The sequence below is a fragment of the Furipterus horrens genome, unplaced genomic scaffold (assembly GCF_987537825.1).
Source record: "Furipterus horrens unplaced genomic scaffold, mFurHor1.1.pri manual_scaffold_4, whole genome shotgun sequence".
NCBI lineage: Eukaryota > Metazoa > Chordata > Mammalia > Chiroptera > Furipteridae > Furipterus > Furipterus horrens.
The window spans coordinates 78,137,183-78,156,859 of NW_028327174.1; the positions used below are offsets into that span (position 1 = coordinate 78,137,183).

Below are 19,677 nucleotides of genomic sequence, written 5' to 3' on the forward strand. Positions count from 1 at the left end.
ACAAAAATCTTTGATTCTCTTCTCCCCTTGCAGTTACCACACTCTCTCTAGCCTGCACCCAGGCGCTCCGTTTCTAATGTGAAGCTCTACTGTCCTCTCCAGTTGACCTCTATCACAATGAGTCATCACAATAGCTTTTACTGATATCCCGTGAGCTCCATTTTTCCAAAAGCCGTGAACGTTTCCAGACCTTATCACACACAATTGGCTTCTCAACATTTGAAAGTGGACCATTTTCTCCCTCTAAATCACTCACTTCCCTTCAAGAAGACACAATGGTATCCTATTTTTCTGAAGTTATTCTTAACGCTCATTTCTGCTACAGGAGTTTGCCCATTTGTTGACTGAAATGCATTCCTCTTACCTTTTAGATCTCAGTTCAATGTTTAAAGTCTTCCAAGAAATATGATATGATACTTATATGTATATTAATATATGACAGCATTATTTATACACACATCTTTTACACATATTTGCAGAATGTAAGTCATTGATATAATTTTATGTTCACAGACATAATTTTAAACCATCTTTGAATATGAAAATCTCATGTTTCAGAATATTGAGGAAAAAGACTACTTCCACATTGTTTTTGTATTGAACACTGTTGTTAAATTATCCCCAATGTATCTTTAATGCATATGTCATCTACTTCTGTAGATGCTGCTGCAGATGCTGCACCAGATCTATAATCTCCATGAAGTCATCTTGTAGTGTATTTTCCACACATAGACCCTCTGAATTCTTTGCCCCTCCCAAGCGTCACTTTAACAATGTAATTTTATCTGTCTGTATTTAGATATTTTGTAATCTCATTTATGTTAACCTGTTTTGCTTAATTTGATTATCCCTTTTTCTGGACAGAGGTTTGCTTCTTTCAAGCAGAGGGACATGTAACTTCATTTTAAGACTAGTAGCCACAGTGTTGCTAACTAGTATACTCAGTGGGCACATATCATAGCCCTTTGTTTTCCCCTTCTTGTAATGGAAAATGATTTTTTAAATCTAGTATATCAGCAATGTTCTTTTCTGTATGTATAAAATGAAAAAAATGATGACTCAGTTTTTCCTCTCATTTAGGCTATATAATGTGAGGTTCTCAATTGGGAAAGATTGTAAAGCTGATGCCAGCGTCTTTTAGATTTCTCTTTCACATGACTGGTTATTCAAAGACATTTGTTTTTTAGTTTATTTTTATCTATGTGTGCCTGTGTTTTATGTTGGAGCAAGCAAGTTCAGCTATTGTCACAGCTCCATCAATAATATTTATTGGTGCCTATTGTAGCTAAACATCTTGCTAGGGGCTGATAGGGAAACAGAACAAATATCAGATGCACTCCTTGCACTGAAAATGTAGACAATATATTTAAGAATTAAGATCAATGTAGAAGACAGAAAGCAAACAAATCAAGACTAAGAATTTTTTTTTACTCCGTATAAAAGATATAAAAATATTTTCAGAAGTTACAGTGAACCATGGTTTGTGATAAATACTGTACATTTAATTGTTGCACCTCTTTGGATACAATTTATTGATGATGAAACTAAATGAGGATCCAGGAAATTAAGTAAGGTATAGGTCATATAGCTTGTAAATGGCAGAGGTGGGATGCCCACCCTGGTCAAAAATATGTCCACTGGTTCCTTAAGGAAAGTTTAGGACTATAGTAGGCAGGGAAAACTTTGTAGATAAAACAGGCAAGTCATGATGATAGCTACTATTGATGGGATGCTGGGCAATGGGAGCTCTTCTAAGCACTTATACACAAGGTCTTAATTAATTTTCTCTACAAACCCATAGGGTCAGTATTTTGAGTCTCTATTTACACCTGCCGAAACTGATGATCAGAGACATGAAATAACTTTACCAGTAGCACAGAAGTGATGGAGCTGAGATTTGAAACATGGTTTTCTGGCTCCAAAATCAGTGCTCTCTTGCTATACTTTAGAAACAAGCAATTGGGAAGCTGTTAAGAAGTGCAGACTACGTGGCCAGAACCAATGATCTGAACCTGAAGGAGAAGGCAAGATGTTAAGGTTTTGGGTGGATATCGTAAGACAGAAGTAAACAGGAAGTTGAACACAGCTTTGGTGCCTTCAGCTAGGACAACTGTTAAAATAGTAATCAAGTGAAGTACTACAGCAGAGCAACAACTATTGTGCTGGGAAAAATGGTACTTGGATATTGGTAACGTTGAGTTTAAAGGTGCTCCTCAGAGATTTGCATGATGCTAGGAACCAAGTTTGAAGCTCAGAAAAACTTTCAGAATTAGAAATGTAGAAGAATTAATAATTTCAGTCCCCTGAATTAATAATTTCAGTCCCCCAAGGAGATGATACTCAGGTAAGTGGAGACTGAGAAAGGGACACTATTACATTGAGAATGAGAAATTGGAGAGACAGCAGGAGAATCAGAAAAGCAAGGTATCCTGAAGACCAGCGGAGGGGAGGTTTTTCAGAAGATGAGGGATCAGCAGTGTTGAGTGCTAGAGAGGTAAAAACTGAAGAGAGCTTTGAAGATTAGGTGTCATTAGCCACCTTTACGAGAGCAGTTTTACAGGAAGGTTTATTGTGCTTGTTTTGTTTTTAACATGGAGCAATATGGGCATGTTTGAAGACTGTTTTATACAAAGTACTTTGTACAGAGAAGCCAGGCTTTGTACAACCTCAGGCTGAATTGCAGTGTACATATGGGATAGCCACACTTTATTATCTGGGAAGAAATCTGGAATTGTAATAAAGCAAGAAGCCATTTAATTTCTCTGCTTACAGCCAAGTCTCACTATTCATTATGAATAAAGAAAACCTTAATTCGTCCTTCTAGTACAGAGTAGCAGACAGATTGTACATCAGCATGGAGGAATTCAGAGATGAAAGCTAGAAGGCACAAGCTACAGCTCTCCTAGTGATAAACGCTCTCTGTGACTGCTGAGAATGGGAAATACGTCAGAGCCCCTGATAAGTTCAGTAATGGGTCTGCAGAATTACCAGTTCCAGTGCTCTGTTTCATTTACTTGGCATCCATACTTCAGAGTTAAGCATCTTTTTAGTGGGGCAGGTACACTCTTGTGACCTAGGTAGAAGCTGCGGCCTATTCCCTAGGAGTGGCGTCATCATGAAGCCCAATATGGTTAACTCATGACTGGGGAAGAGCCAAACCAAAAGGGATAGATCTATTTTTCCTAAGTGTGTTCAGCTTTATTGCAGTATAATTTACAAATAGAATTGTGGGATATTTAAGGTGTGCACTGTGATGATTTTATACACATATACAGGTTGACAGAATTCCTCCCATCTAGTTCATTAAAACATCAGTCATCTCATTTATTCATTTGATGGTTTATTTTTGGTGAGAATATTTAAGTTCTATTCTCTGAAAAGGTTTTAATTATATAATACAGTGTTATCAACTATTTTCACCATGTTATTCATTAGATCCTCAGACCTTATTCATCTTATAGCTGAAAGTTCATACAAAAGAGATAGATCTAGAGTTAGAGTTAAACTTATCTTTAATATATATAAATACCTATGAAAGGATCTTGGAGCTGTAGCCTTGGAGAAGTCTTACCTTATCAGGTCTGGAAGCCAAAGCATGTTCTTAATTGAAGAATGGGAAGGACTTTGCATCAGAAATTATAATGCTATGGTATTTACTACAGGGGACAGTAAAAAAAAGATTGTCAATGTAGAAAGCTTATAGAAAGTATTCAAACCATGTAAAATTACTGATATTTGACTGGTTTTAATTTTAAAAATGCTAATTTCATGTAATCACCTAGCAGGAGGGAGAAGAAGACAGGCTGCTGGTTGGGAGCCTCAGCTTGACCACTGGGTTTCTGGTTTTTGAGTCTATTTGTAGCCCTTTGATGGAAGTGGGTTAAAAGGGTCGTACTAAGGAGTCAGCCATTCGGTGAAGAAAAACATGAACAGATATTATGGTCCACCTGTCCATCTGCATTTTAGCATCATCCAAGCTGTTTCTCAGAGCTAAACACAGAAGAGATTTCTGTGTTTTGGTAGGCTCTCATATATCTAGAAAACTTTAGGCTATGGAATCCTTTCCAGATCTGATAACAGCTATTAACTCCTCTCACTAAGAAAGTGAACATGTATACATTGAAAAAATTTCAGAATATTCATTAACTCCCCTGAAGTTCAGGGCAGGTATCTTTCATTTAAAAGATTAAGGTAAATCCTCTTGAGCAGTGATACAACCCCTGGTGAGAATGATATCTTTAAAAGGTGTCTGGGCAACACACAGAAAGAGCTGCTGGGGCAGGTAAAGATTTAAAGTTTATTCATTTTTGGAAAAATAGCAGTTTTACTCAGGGCGCTAGATCCTGTGATTCATTACATGTATTGTATATCCAGTCTTAAGTCTGGCTGATAGATCAAGGCATAAATAATATGAAACAATGAAGCACTTCTCCCAAACTATTTTCTCAGCATATGCCCCCATATAATCAAATTGCAATCATCAGTTTATTTTTATTAATACTTAGATTGGCTCATTTATTTATAGCAGATAGAGAAAACCAGCAAAGGCTAGTGTTAGATTCTAGGCTCATCTACTAGGGCAGCCAGGCAGGTAGGTATTGGAAAATAATGTGGTGTCAGGCAGTATCTAGGGTCTGAGGACACATTGGTTCTCAATCCTGGCTACAGATTAGAATCATTTAGAGCACACATAAACTATAACAGTGCCCAGCCTCAACTCAAGGCCAATTAGATTAGAATCTCTGGGTGTAAGGATTAGGCATTGTTACCTTTCAAAAGCATCCTAAGAAGTTCTAATGTACATTCTGGGTTGACCATCACTGGATTAGATGGCAGTATAGGTAAGATAAAGGAAGGGAAGATGGCACCATATCCTCACAGGTGAGGCCAATGGAATTGTGGGAAATTTCTAGAAAATAAGGAAGTCAGTCTGATAGAAATTCTTGGTCATCATACTATATATACATATATATGTGAGTTTCTACTCCTTAAAAGGGAGTCTGCTTTAGTAACTCAAAGTCTAGGTCTGGAAGGCCTAGGGCACAAGGCAATTATCCCTTCTAGCTTTAAACAAATGGTAATGTTTTCAAAATTGGGACAAATTCATGTGAGTTATTGAGAGAGGAACTTTAACAGAGAAAAAGTCCATTTTTGAAAGGTTAGATACTTATTTGGCTGATATTTCAAAACTCACAAAGAACTAAAGAGTGCAAATCTCACCCCTCTGTTCCTAGAAGTTCAATTTTGCTCACTGGGCAGAAGTCAATTTCACATTTACAAAACTTAATTCATGTATGAGTAGTGTCTTTTCTCTCTCTCTCTCTCTTTTTTTTTTTTTTTTTTGTACAAATGGCAGTGTACAACTATTATGCACACTATTTGCATTTTGCTCTTTTCACTAAATAAGTGTTCTCCAGTTCAGATGTTGTACACCCAACCATCGGTAAAGGCATGAATCATGTTGTAGGAATTCAACAAATGCCATTGCCTATTTCATCACTCTTCCAAAATAAACAAGCTGATGCCGTGGCACCTGTCTGCTGAAATGAAATTTAGGACTAGTCTCTAAGGGGTGTTGCTGTCTTCATCTTAGAACTGTGTAGAAACATGCCTTTGGTAACATTTTCACAAGTGTTCTTAAAAAAAAACACAAAAAAACACAAAAATACCAAAAACAAATGAAAAACAATGGGTATTTTTAATCCTGTCACAAAAAGAGGCAAAAACTGCAGTTCACTCAGAAGTTTTTATGTCAAAATTTGAGAAACCACAAATAGCTTTGACTCCAAGTCTTAGGTAAACTGAAATCATAGGATTTATAATAAAGCAAATGATTTTTTGCTCAAAGGGTTAGCTGTAGTGTTTTATGTCTTTGTCTTTATAACTTGTTGTATTCTACTTCTTTCCTGTGTTGAAAACTTAACCTCATTATGAATTATGTGAGAAGTAACATTACCTGTTTTTTTTAACTCAGGACTTATCATCTGTGGTCCATTAATATTGATACATTGAATTGTAAGTAGTAGAAAATTATAAGTGCAAGTTAATCTTAAGATATTTGGTAACTGCCTTGTATTCTGCGCTTTGAAACATCACTAGCCACATTACAAATATGGGCAATTGATATTTTATAAATCTCTGATGTTAAAAAAATTCATCATTTTTTTAACATCGGCTGACAGCTGATAATCTCTGCTTTTCCATTGTAGGGATTGATTTTTGCCTTTGTTTTCTGAGCAGCAACCAATAAGGTAGAATTTAGTTTAGGGGAAGAAAATAAAAGCAAATGGTAAAGACATGAACTTGAGTTTTGAAGAGATTTTAAATTACCTTTACTTTTTAGGTGCATTACTGCTTTTGGTGTATATATTGTTTGTTAAGAATCCCTACAATCTTATAATTTTCTTATTTTAAAATAGAATAGAATTTGGGCTCCTGCTTCTTACTGAATACACAAGTTCTGAAATTAGTGTCATTTTTTCCCAGACAGCTCAACACAATTAGTGTGTTACTGCTTACTTTAAAATAAAGCACCGGCAAGGGTTGGAATTGTCTATGTGTGCATGTATGTCTGTGCAGGATCAAGATGCTGTGTAAGTGCAGTAGGACAAGAGAAAAGAATACTCAAAAAAATCAATAAGTCATTGAATCACTTTCATTTAGCGTTCATAATGAAAGAAGCTTATAGGCTTTCCTTCAGCTTTCTAAAGCTACTTGTGATAGTTGTTGAGAGCATATGGGTCCTATGTTTAGACACAGATAGCTTGCAACACCTGCTATGTAATTTTTAATAATATACCACACAAACACCCATAATTACTAGAATATAAGATTCATAAGAGCAGAACCTTACCTGGCTTGTTCATAAAATTATTTCCAGAATTTAGTACCATGTATCTAGCCTGTCATAGATACTCAATAAATATTTATTAAATAATTAAATATATTAACACCACCTAATTGATTATGACTTGTTTTTATGGGAACAATAATTTCTGATGAAATATTTTGCCCTGTGCTGCATGGTATTACCTGACGTGTTTACATCATTCAGAACCTAATGTTTGTATTAATCAGCATCTCTTTTGGGGAACAATTTCTTTAATATATCATCACATGTTTTAATTAAGATTAGAGATCAAGTAGGAGTCCTTAAGAAAATAAAATGATGTATATATAGAGTGAAATAATTCTAAAATGGGGATACATCATATTCATAGTCTCAAATGATCATCTGTGGGATGGACAATAAAATGCAAGACAGCTGAACATTCCTGAGATCAACTAGCTTTCAAAGAACATTGTAAGCTTTTATGTATCACATCCTTCAGTGTCTTAATAGTAATAGTATGTTGTCAGCTTTTTATGCTCAAAAATATAATATTGATGAAAATTTATTTAGTACAATATCAGAAGTGCAACAGTGATAATTTTATATTATTTATAAAAAGGATGGTAACATTTTAAACTAATATCTATAGTACTTAAACTATCATTATTGCTATTATTAGACATCTTTAATTGAAGCCACTGTAAAATACATCAAATTGTGTTCTCCATGTGGGTAGTCATTATGGGATAGCATTTTCATTATGATGCTCATATCATCACTTAGTGAGTATATTATCATTGTTCCATGATGCTAGCACTGTACTGGAATTCAATTCCAATTGGCCATAAAGTGTCTTTCTTTATGGGAGGTCAAACTACTTTAAAATATTTTCTCAGTGCTTTTAGCTTACCTAGGAAATATTGAAAAAATGATTTATTCATATTTGGCAGGCAAGAAAATGGCAAGTCAATTGTATAAGTTCAGTTAACAAATCATTTTTATCTGATCGAAATCAAGTTTTTCAAAGTCACAATCTAGTACACAAAGGACTGATCAGGGTTAAAACAGATCAGAGAAATAGAAGTCAAATGTTTATCTTGTTTGGTTAAAAGAATAAAATTGCGGAGTCATTTTTACACTTATGTGCTTAAAGGCTTCAAAATTTGTTAATCAAATTATATACATAAGTTGCCAGGTTGTATACTATGCCAATGTGTTGATCTATATGAGGTGGTAATAAAATAAATTGTAATCAAGTGTTTGGGAGAGTCGAGATAATAAAAAATGAATTTCTAGTTGCAACAAACACTTTCTTTGGTATTAAAAAAGCAGGAGAAAAAGCAATAGAACATGAGAAAGTCCTAATGAGTGTTTTTTTAATGAATATAATTACATTAACAAATATCAAGAACAACCATAAAAAAATAAGAGTAAAACTGAAATGATGCCCTACTGAAGATCCAATTAGAAGTGGAGAGTGAATCTATATTTTTGGACAGTTATGTCCTGTTTCGTGTTTATTATCCATTCATTTATCATTTTCTGTAGGGAGAACTCTAAGTTCACTGCTAGCAAATTCTTTCCTCTTTTACCTTAGTTCAGTGTTTTTCAAGTGTGTTTTCCAGAATGTGAGATCCATGGGGTGCTCAGATGGGAGATGTGTTCAGAGGAGTTCAGGAACTGGTCTATATATAACATATATCACCATTCTGGGCAACTTGCTTTGGAAATGCAAGGAGAAGTAGCAGAGATGAGAATGGATAGAAGTGTGAGAGGATATGGCTGAGCCAAGGTTGATTTTTTGGGTCACTTCAAATTTTTGCAAAATTACTGATTTATTTAAATGCCATGTTCATTTTCCACTTTGTTAAAACACCAGTTAAAATGTCCTTTTGTATTGCATAGTCTGTCAAAATTTTTAGATGTTTATACCTGATTTTTCCATTGGACATGTATAATGTCATTTTGAGGCTGTGGAAAAACATGCTTTGTGGGATATCTTATTGGATTTTTTTTTTTTAAATTCATAGAACTTAGTTTCCTTAGAGTGAGACATTTAATTGAAAAGGTCATTGCTCAAAAATCACTGTGATTCTGGATTTTTCTGTCTTCGCAAATATTTTGAGAGTTATTTTGTCACTTTTAATAATAATCATGAAAAAAGATGGAAGTCAGAAATTAGTAGCAACTGTAATTTTCATTTAGCCTACCATACAAAACTTATATTTACTTTATTATAAAATAGAAGACTGTTGGATACAATCAATTTGAATGAGATATATATTTTCTGTTTTTATCTTTCAACATTTGATAAAGGAAAAATTGCAATTTGGAAGCTTTTAGGATGCTGTAATGGGACAAACAGACTCTGATGCCTGAGCATTTGGTTTATTTATGGTAGAACATGGAAATATTTAAAACTAACATTTGATGAGAATGCCACTTTATTAACGTTTCTGTGTTAAATGTGTAAATATTGAATCGTCGATGAAGTATGAGACATTTCACTCAGTGACATTTTAAATGATTCTCATTGTAGGGGAAGCCTGTGGGAACACCAGATGCTGGTGCTTATTTCCGCGTGTTGGCGGAGCATGGAGTAGCTGCCTTGTTTACAGCGCCTACTGCAATTAGAGCCATCCGTCAGCAGGACCCTGGGGCCGCCTTGGGGAAGCAGTACTCACTGACAAGGTGAACCGAGGCACGAGGCAAATTATATTAAAAACTGCAATCAGAAAGAATAACTGAGTGTTGTACTTTTTTCTGGCACTGCAGTATCTCTTATGTAAAGAGCCAAAAATCCTCAATGTTATTAAGAATGACTGTTCTAAACATATATTTGAAATACTTGGAATAATAACTATGCCGTCGATATTTTTCAATACCGTTTCATGTTTATTTTAGTTTAAATATTACTCAAATATTTCTCTTTCTTAAACTACCTTGCTTATATATTTATTAAACAAAAATGCTATGAAATAAAATGTATAGATATGTGCACTTTATATATTTATACATATATATTTTTTGAGTATGAAGAATGGCTTAAATAGAGGAAAATATTTAATTTCACATATCCAGATAAAATGTGAATTTTATAGTTCAAATTACCTTTGTTAAAACAGTGAAGGGAATTTTTTTATTGTTTTATAATAATATGTCATGAGTAGTTTAGATATTTTTGTGCTGGCTTATTGACATCATTTTAGTTTAATGATACGTATATTCAAAGATGATTATAGCAATTTGTATCTTCAAGGCAGTTTCCAGCATCAGTTCTCATTGAACCTCTTTGAAATAAGTCAATGCTGTCTCAAACTAGATGAAGAGCTTTTATAATTTTATCAAGTCTGAAAGTGTGTTTGAATTAAGTTGCTTTGAATTTTTAAAATTAGAAGCCAGATGTTATGACTTTTATGTTGCTATGGCCCAAAGAAGGGGTTAAAAATAGGCATCACGCACCAATTGCAGATGTAAGCAGGAAGCTTTCGATTTGGGCAGGGTCAGTGGTTTTGTTTCTTTTTCCTCTATGTTTTATTTTATATAAAAATATGGATTTACATCCAGATTTACCTGTAATCTAAAAAGTACTTTTTATTAAAACAAAAGGTGTTCCTAAGATGAATCCTATAGAATATTTCTATTCAGTCTCTATTAGTTCCTTCACTTATGACATTTCAATCGTTTTCTTCATTTTAGTCAAAAGAATAGAGAAGTAAATTTTGGTAAATACATTTGAGGCTGTGTATCGTCTTCGTGTCTTAAGACAGGTCCACCTCTTTTGAAGAAGAAGTGATTATGGTCTGTTACAGTGCATCTTCACTGACAAGTGCATTCTGATTGTGGGGCATGAGATTGTGTGACCAGCAAGCTAAGGTCACTTATTTTGCTGCATCACCTTCTTTTCCCAAGTCTGTATGTCGGTTTTAGATGCTATCTTTTCTGTGAAGGCAGAAACTGTTTCTAATTTGCCTAATGTATAAAGCGTCAAACAATACTAAATGGCTCTTAAATCAACACCTTTCAAACGAATACATAAAGACATGGAGTCAGATTTTAGCATAAAAGAAATTGCACTACGTTCCCTCAATCATGCTTCTTTTTCTTTAGGCACCTAAATTATTTACGATGATGTGTATATATGTTTTTAATAGATATTTACTGGATATTATTCAAATTACTGTTATACTTACTGAAAATCTATTATGTGCCAGGCATAAGCAATTTATTTTGCTTTGTCATCACAATAAATAGGAATTTTGGTTATCATTTTACAAATGAGTAACATCAGTCTCAGAGAGTTTATATAACTCTAGAAAAAAAACTAACTCAGGCAATTTGACTAGGATACACACTCTTAAATAAATACCTTTGTTAGGAAGCTAACAAAGCCCAAGGATTTTTGTCATTTGTAAGATAAAAGCAGCTTTTACTTTTAATATATTTTTAATTTATTCAGATGATACCTTCGCTGAACTACTTTAATGGATTCTCACTTGTGGACTAAGAGAAAGTTAGAAACAGAAGAGACTTCAGAAATCCAACTATCTTGTTTTAAAAACAAGGAAACTGAGGTCCAGAGAAGTTGAGTTTGGTTCAGAGAGAGAATAAAGACCAGAATGCAAGTCTTCTCATACAATTATACTTTTATATTATATTTGTGTTCAAAACATTTCATACTTATGTACTGAATTGACATTCACTAGATATTATAATTACACACTCATGATTTACTTGGAGGATTTATTTCTTTCTCTTTTTCTTACAGAACACTTCAAGTGATGAACTTTTCTCTTTAAATGTGTTTCTCATTAAAGATTGTTTTAAAATAAATTTGGAGGTTTTTTAAAAATCTCAGCTCTCAAAACAAATTTAATATGGTACTCTGAAAAAAGGAACTAATCAAAACTATACATTCATTTTATCATGGACTAGAGTTTGGAAAAATAGATTAGAAGTCATCTAATATAATCATTTCATTTCACATTTGAGAAAACTTTGTCACAGAGTTCATGAAATAGCGTTTCTTGGATTGCAAAACCACTCTGCGGCAAAGCTGGAACAAGGCAGTACAGTGTGGTAGTTAAGAGTCTGACTCTGGAGGTAGGCTAGCTGGGTTCAATCTACCATTTACTAGCTTTGTGAGACCTTGGGAATGTTACATAGCCTCTTTGTTCCTTTTCTCCACCTCCTCCCCTCTCATTTCTCCCTCTCCCCTCCCCCACCCCTTCTACTTTGTGGACTATAAGCTAGTAATGGTATAAGAATATAATGAAAATAAAAGATGTCTAATTCATGCAAAGCACGTGAAGCAGTTCTTAACATAAGCTAAGTCTTAGCTATTACTACTGTCTTTTGCTTTCTAATTCACTGCTCTTTTACATAACATCAGAGTGGTTTATTTTCCCCTAATTTTCTAGTTCTATCTTGATCAAGATAGAAAACATTCAGTTCTGGGATTTCCATTCAAGATATAGTACCTCATACTTGATGCAGCCTTTCTTTTCCAATTACATAGCAATGAGAGCTAAGTCAAAAAAGAAAGAGCAGAGTATCAGAGACGAGCTAAAAAAACAACAACAAACACATTCATGTGGACTGGAAATAAAACAGATTTGCAAAGTGGTAAGGCTGGTTGTAGTCAGATGGATCGCACATGGAAGTGCCATACGAGCACTAAGCAGGTGAAATGTAAGTAAATTCTCATTGGACATGTCATTTGGAAATTGCAGAACATAAGTTGAGGCCATGATAAAAATCTATAAACTGCCAGAGAAAATCAACAGAGCATCAAAGAGGAAAATCAAACTAATAATGCCAATAGATTTCAGATGACAATTGTGAAAGATCTTTAAAGTACTGAGAATTGTCAAACTAAAGAATTTTTTACTAAAGATTGAGGACAAAATAGACAAATAATCATATGAACAAAGCTAAAGGAACTTAAAATCCAAAGACTTTTATAAAATGAAAAATACTCCTGGGAGAATCATGTAGGATATAAAGACAAGCAGCTGACCAAACTGATGAACTATTTTGTTGAATTTATATAGTTGGTATAATAATCATGATGGGATATTGTGTTTAAACAGAAGCCAAAATTTATGTGGGAAATACCAGTAACAAAACAGTGGTGAGTCTTTTTCAAAAGGTAATTTCAGTTTTCCAGTGGGGAGCAGTAGGAGGAAATAGAATGAAGGGAAGATGGAGAAAACCACAGGGATATCGATGGCAGAAATAATGCTGTTCTGTCATGTGAAGGAGAAGTTGATGAGGCATCACTGAAATGCTTTGTAAAATTTTATTTAACTTCTGTTGGCACAAGTAAAAAGCAATTTTCACTTGTTTCGTAGTTTGTGGACTTTGAATAAAATATTTATTTTAGTATTCTTCTGTCCCTTATTTTATTACCTGAACATTCTTCACCAAAATTTATCTTCAGTTCTTTATCTATTTCTGTGCAGCTTCCTGTCCATTTTGAACTAAAATTAATTGGATAACACTAACCAATTTTCTGTTTCCCTTTTGCTTACTTTTGAACCCTATTTCAGTCTTGAATTGTATTCAGTTTTACATAAAATTAGGGAAAGGGTGTATGGGTCTCATTCCCTTTTTTTCCTACCATGAATATTGTATGTTATCTTCTTGTTTATCTTCTTAGTATTATAAAATTGGAAGTAGATTTATTTTTCTATGTGTTACCATGATCAGAATATCATCCAGATATCTAATTCATTCATAATAATCTAAGATAACACTATCCAATAAAACTGAGCTCTATAATATGGTAGGTACTAGTCACATGTCACTACTGAACTCTTGACTAAGGATTAATATTTCTAAGAAACTTATAGTTTTATTTTTTTCAATTTTAGTTAATTTAAGTTTTAAAGAGCCACAGATGGCTATTACCTACTATATTGAATAATGCTGATATAGTACATATGCAATTACTATGCACAAATTTAACCTTTACAGAAAGTGTCAGATTACTATGAAATAATGACTAACTTTAACTTACATAAATCTTATTAAATAAAAATATATTTTGATCTCCATACTGCAAAAAATATAAATTTTTTGGAATTTTTCATTATGGGCATTAATCTTGTTGCACCATTATTAAAATAATGGTAAGGTCAAGATAAATTAAACTGTTGAAAAATATTTCTGTTCTTTTGCAAACCAAAAAATGTTTTTTAAAAAATACGAAGACAACTCATTACCTTAGGCATGAGCTTATCATTGTTATTTTATAATTTTAATTATGGATTTATATCAAGACTTCTTATTTCAGTAATCATTTCATTATAAAAATATCAAATCATATAGCATGATTTTGTTTACTATAAGGAATTAGGAATTAAATAATATTTAGTTAAATATTTTTTTAATGATTTTAAATTATTTCTTTAGTCATGTCTTATTCTTAAATCTTGTCTTTGTTTACAACATCTTTATTGCCTTTAATATTGTATAATTTGGATTCTCTAATTGATAAAATGATGACTTTTGGGCAATTTCAGGAATTTTAATACAAAAATATAATGAAATTTATGGTATATTTAGAGAAAGGAATCATCTATACTACTTTGACATTTTTCAAAATCACCAATGATTTCAAATATTTTTGTCATCTTGATTTTAAAGGAAATGGAAGATTTCTAACTTGCAAAGAACCCAGCTGTCACTTTTACTATGTTTTATGGAATAGCAAAAATTTCTGTTTTCTTTGGTGCCAGCTTGAAGATTGCTACCATAATAATAATAATGTAATTAAAATCTAAGAAAAAAAAATAGAATTGTAATGGACAACCATAATAATAAATTCTAAATTTTAAGATATGTAATGTTAAAGTATTCCGTCGAATAAGAATCCAATGCTAATCTATCATTTATTATATAATGTAATCAATTAATTAGTTAATTGTAATTTATTTGGCTGGGGAATATGCCAAAAATTAATTAAATAAAAATTATAATAATAAAATACTTGTAAAAATGCTGATAATATCAAGGTATTAGTTCTTTTTTTCTCTTAAGATTTTATTTATTTATTTTTAGAGAGAGAGGAAGGGAGGGAGAAAGAGAGGGAGAGAAACACCAACGTGTGGTTGTCTCTTGTGCACCCCCAACTGGGGACATGACCTGCAACCCAGGCATGTGCCCTGACTGGGAATCAAACCAGTGACCCTTTGATTTGCAGGCCAGCTCTCTATCCACTGAGCCACACCAGCCAGGGCTATTCATTATTCCTTTATTAGCCAAAAATTATTTTGTATTATGTGCTAACATTTTTAAATTGACAATATTTGGCATCATTTTTATTAATAAAGTTTGAGGCTCTAGAGCTCCAATTTTATATATAAGCTAAACATACGTCTAGCTGGAACATCTAGGAAGTAATCTGTGGCTTGACAGATGATGAAAATCTGGCCTCTTATTTCTATAAATATCTTCCTTTTGGTTGTTTTTTGCCTATACTGTTGGCATCAGCCAAACCTATCATTTTATAAATTTGAACACAGATGATCTAGATGTATAATATTCTTTACTTTTTTTAAACAGCAAACTATTGAAAATTAAATTCTTGTCTTAAAAAAGTTTTTGAGAATAAATTCTATTACAGAGGTGTTATCATGAAAATGGAGATAGAAAAGATAAAATATGCTCTAGAAAATAATTACATTTTCTCTTCTTTTATAAAATTTTCAATGAAATACAAAGACTACCTCCTTTTTTTTTGAGCAAGGAAAACTATGTTTGAAACCTCCTGCACTCATAAATGGCAAAATGCAATAAAAATCCTAATATGTACATATGTGCATGTATTCTTTTCATTCTTCAAATTTTCTATGATATATAACAACAATATGATGTTTTTAACTTAATCTAGATCATAAATCATATATTAATTGTTAGTCATCAAAACTGTGTCTGGTACAATTTGAAGCAGCACAAAAACGGAACCACAAACATTTCATTCAGTCTTTTTTGCTTTTGCAGTTTGTCATGGATACCTGGTTTTTCCTCCTAATAGTGTTCTCTTACATTTTACTTTTATTTAGGATTAAGTATTTGAGAGTACGTGTTTTTTGTTTATTTATGTGTTGGTTTTCTTCTTCCAATGGACACACAAAGCTTTCTAAAAGGATTTCCAAGGAAATGAGAATTGTCTTGTAGTAATAAGTCCTGTTGTTCAGACCCTTGATTAATTCCTTGTCTCTGTTTCTGCCTCTTTTCCCCAGGCCGGCCTGGGGTTGGGTCCTCACCGCTTCTCCAGTGAGGGCAACAGCTTCCCAAAGCCAGGCCCCGGGGACTCCTGCCCTGAGCTTCTACCCTGCATGCTACTGCCTGTGGCATCTTCATAGAATAAAAATCTGCCTGTGCCACTCTCCTGCTGAAAATCCTTAATTGTCTCTAATTAGCTTCTCACTCATCCTCATTTACCCTATAAATGCATAATATTCTTAAATCACAGAAGTTTTCTAAAATATCAGGAACCTAAGTGCTTGAATAAGATGTAGTTGAAATATGTTCATATTTTTCAGACATACCATTATTAATAATATGGTGTTTATATTTTTAAGTCTGTTTTTTTTGCATGGCATCTAAAATTATGCATGTGGCAACCTCATTTTAAACTTTAAAACTTTACACTAATCTCTGTTATTTTAATGATTTAATATATTAATGTTACACTCTGCTAAAATAGTTCTGTCAGGTCAGGTCCTAATTGACAACCCAAATTTCAATTTCATGTAAGTTATAATGAATACACATTTGATTATCTAAATTTTTATCTCAAATTATGAATATATATATAATAATTACCTGACATTTTTTTCCCAGTTTCTGCCTCTTCTAAATACCATCTTTTGCTCTTCCATTCTGTCTACCTTCCTTTTTCTCAGGTTTAAATATTGCCCTATTAACCTTGCATGCTCACCAAAGTGTTTGATCTGCTTTATTCAAATGGTTTCTTAACAAAGACTACTATTGGATTACTTCTGATCTGAAATTTGAAATCATGCTTCTCTGTCTTTACCAGGACATTTGAATTTTACCTTTGTTACTTATTTTATTAAATAGTGGCTCCAGATAATTTTGGATATGTAGTTGGAAAATATGCCACTAGGCAGCTAGTCAAATATTATTTTTGACAGTACTTTGCACCATTATATGAAGCTCTATAACTACATCAAATTATTAAACCAAACCAAACCAAACCCAAAATTTTCCAAAGCTGTTGTGATGACAGTCTTCTTATAGAAACATTAAGTAGCAGATTATCTTTGTTGCATTTATTGCCACTTGAAAATCCATACACATACATAAACACAGATCTAAGTCAAAAAAGGTTATTGACATAATGGTTTGAGGAGGATTTGTGTATACAGTATTAAATTAAATTTTTTTCTCATTGAGCACCCAAAATGTCCAAATTGAGACTAGGTTATATCACGGGTAATTTTTTTACGTTCATTACGTGTTGAAATGATATTTTATTTATTTGGTTTACTGAAATGTATTTTTTAAACTAATTTAACTTTTTACTTTTCTGAATGTAGCTACTAGAGAATTTTAAATTACATATATTTCTTGCATTTGTAGCTCACATTATATTTCATTTGGACCATACTGATATAGGTAATTTTTATGGATTCAGTTACATCATTCAAAAAAATAAGATGTTGCAGCCCTGGCTGCTATGGCTCAGTGGACTGAGCGTCGGCCTGAGAGCCAAGTGTCGCTGGTTCGATTCCCAGTCAGGGCACATGACTAGGTTGCACGTCAGGTCCCCAGTTGGGGGCGCTAGTGAGAGGCAACCACACAGTGATGTTTCTTTCTCTCTCTCCTTTTCCCTCTCTCAAAATAAATAAACAAACAAACAAATTAATTAATTTAAAAAAAAAGATGTTGCAATAAGGTAATTTTATTCCCTAAATGCTTTTATATTAGCAGATGGCAAGCCTTTTTTTTCCTCAGAAAATTTGCTGAGCAGTAACATTATGTTGAGTATTTTACACAAATTTACTACAGTCTCCTTTGACATCCTATGAGTAAATAGCCTCATCTATAGACTAAAATAATCACAAATAATTTTCAGGTAGTAGCACTTCAAGTATAGACACCATTTATCACTGATTCATTTATACTTAAAATTTAATTAACACACTTTCAACAGCTTGTTTGCAACCAGATTTTCCCATAGAATTATTAAACTCATTTTTTTCCACTTCTGAAACCAAACTGTACTTTTGGGATCATGATTATTTATAAAGTTAAAGAGGATATTAAAGTTAATCCCGTGAGAGTCTGATCATTCTGTTTAATTGCTCTTTTTCTATTAAAATTCATGCCTCTATGTAACACTTTCTCTCCTCATCAGAGCTCTTCAGCAACCTTAGCCATCAAATCATGAACTTCCTCTCCCCTCTTGACTGCTACCATCCTTGAGTGATTTTTAGTATCTTGAAGTAAAATTATTCTATCAATACATTTATTTTTCCAGTGTCTTTCAATGTTAGAGTCTCTCTGCTACCATAAACACTATCTTCCCTAAGAACAGACACATTTTAAAGATTTTAGAGTTTGACATTGCCTTCTCACAACTATATCCTCTTCTTTTCTGATTCTACAGTGCCTTTGCTTTCACTGATGTCTTGAAATTTCTTCTGTTACCCCGCTATTATTTCTTTTTTCCTTCTCCTGGTCTTTTACCTCACTAGTTTTCCTGGTAATTTTCTCCATCATGGTTCTTCCTACCTCACTTCCCATTTCTCTTGCCTTGCCTAGATTACCCAGACATCCCTTTTGGCTCTGATTTGCCATTCCTTCTTTTCTTTTCTTTTTTTTCCTTTTTACTTATTTATTGAATTTATTGGTGGTGATATTGGTTAATAAAATTGTATAGGTTTCAGTTATACTGTTATATAGCACATTATCTGCATATTGTATCATGTGTTCACTACCCCAAATCAAGTTTCCTATCACCATCTATTCTGCCTTTCCCCTCTTCTACTTCCCCTCTATCCCTTTTCCTCTGCTAATCACCATACTGTTGTCTGTGTCTGTGAGGGTCTTTTTTTTTCTGAAACTCTTCACTTTTTTCATCTAGCCCCCAACCCCCTTCCCTCTAATAGCCATTAGTCTGTATCTATGAGTCTGTGTCTAATTTATTTTGCTCATTAGATTCCACATATGAGTGACCATCCCTTTTTTTCTGTGCTATCTCCACTTAGCCTTTTAGATTACTAATTGAGTTTATGAAAACAATATGCCTCCTCTTTTACTCTATACACTGAGTCAAGCTGACATAAATTTTGCCAACTCCCCACTTCTGCATTTCATCTTTCTAAGTTTCTAGAAAGATTACAGTATCTAAAATTCCCAGGTGTCTTGACTGGTATTGAGGCATACAGATCAATGCTCCTAAGGGGCTCATAGCCCACTGTGGAAAATATACAAGAAAAATATAAACATAGAATGACATATGTGTTTATAACAGAGACAGGAAATACATGTTGTTAGAAAATAAAGGTGGAAATATTTCAGTCTCCATAAATATTTGTGAGATGATATAAGTGAAGGGAATGGTAATAAATCTTCTGTGACTTGTATTACATTGTTCAGGGTGGGTAGGCAGGTTTTCATCTGTTTGTTCTCTTACTTTGATGATAATGAATTAACTCTTCACACACACGTTCCCTTTCTTGACAGGTCATGGGTATTGAGAATGGAAGAAAAACTGTCATTCTCTCAAGGAACCACTAATTGTGTCTAACCAATTCTATTTCCCTATTTCATCCTTTTTTATTCTGTGGCATGGTGCTCCCTACCAA

General features: G+C 33.3%; 1 protein-coding gene across 1 annotated transcript in view; it reads left to right on the forward strand.

The window, feature by feature from the left end:
• Nucleotides 1-19,677, forward strand: part of ACSS3 (acyl-CoA synthetase short chain family member 3) — a 170,973-nt gene that overhangs the window by 89,442 nt on the left and 61,854 nt on the right. Inside the window, exon 8 of the mRNA XM_090273670.1 lies at nt 9,372-9,523. Coding sequence (XP_090129796.1) covers nt 9,372-9,523 — 152 coding nt within the window. The remainder of the gene's footprint in view (nt 1-9,371; nt 9,524-19,677) is intronic.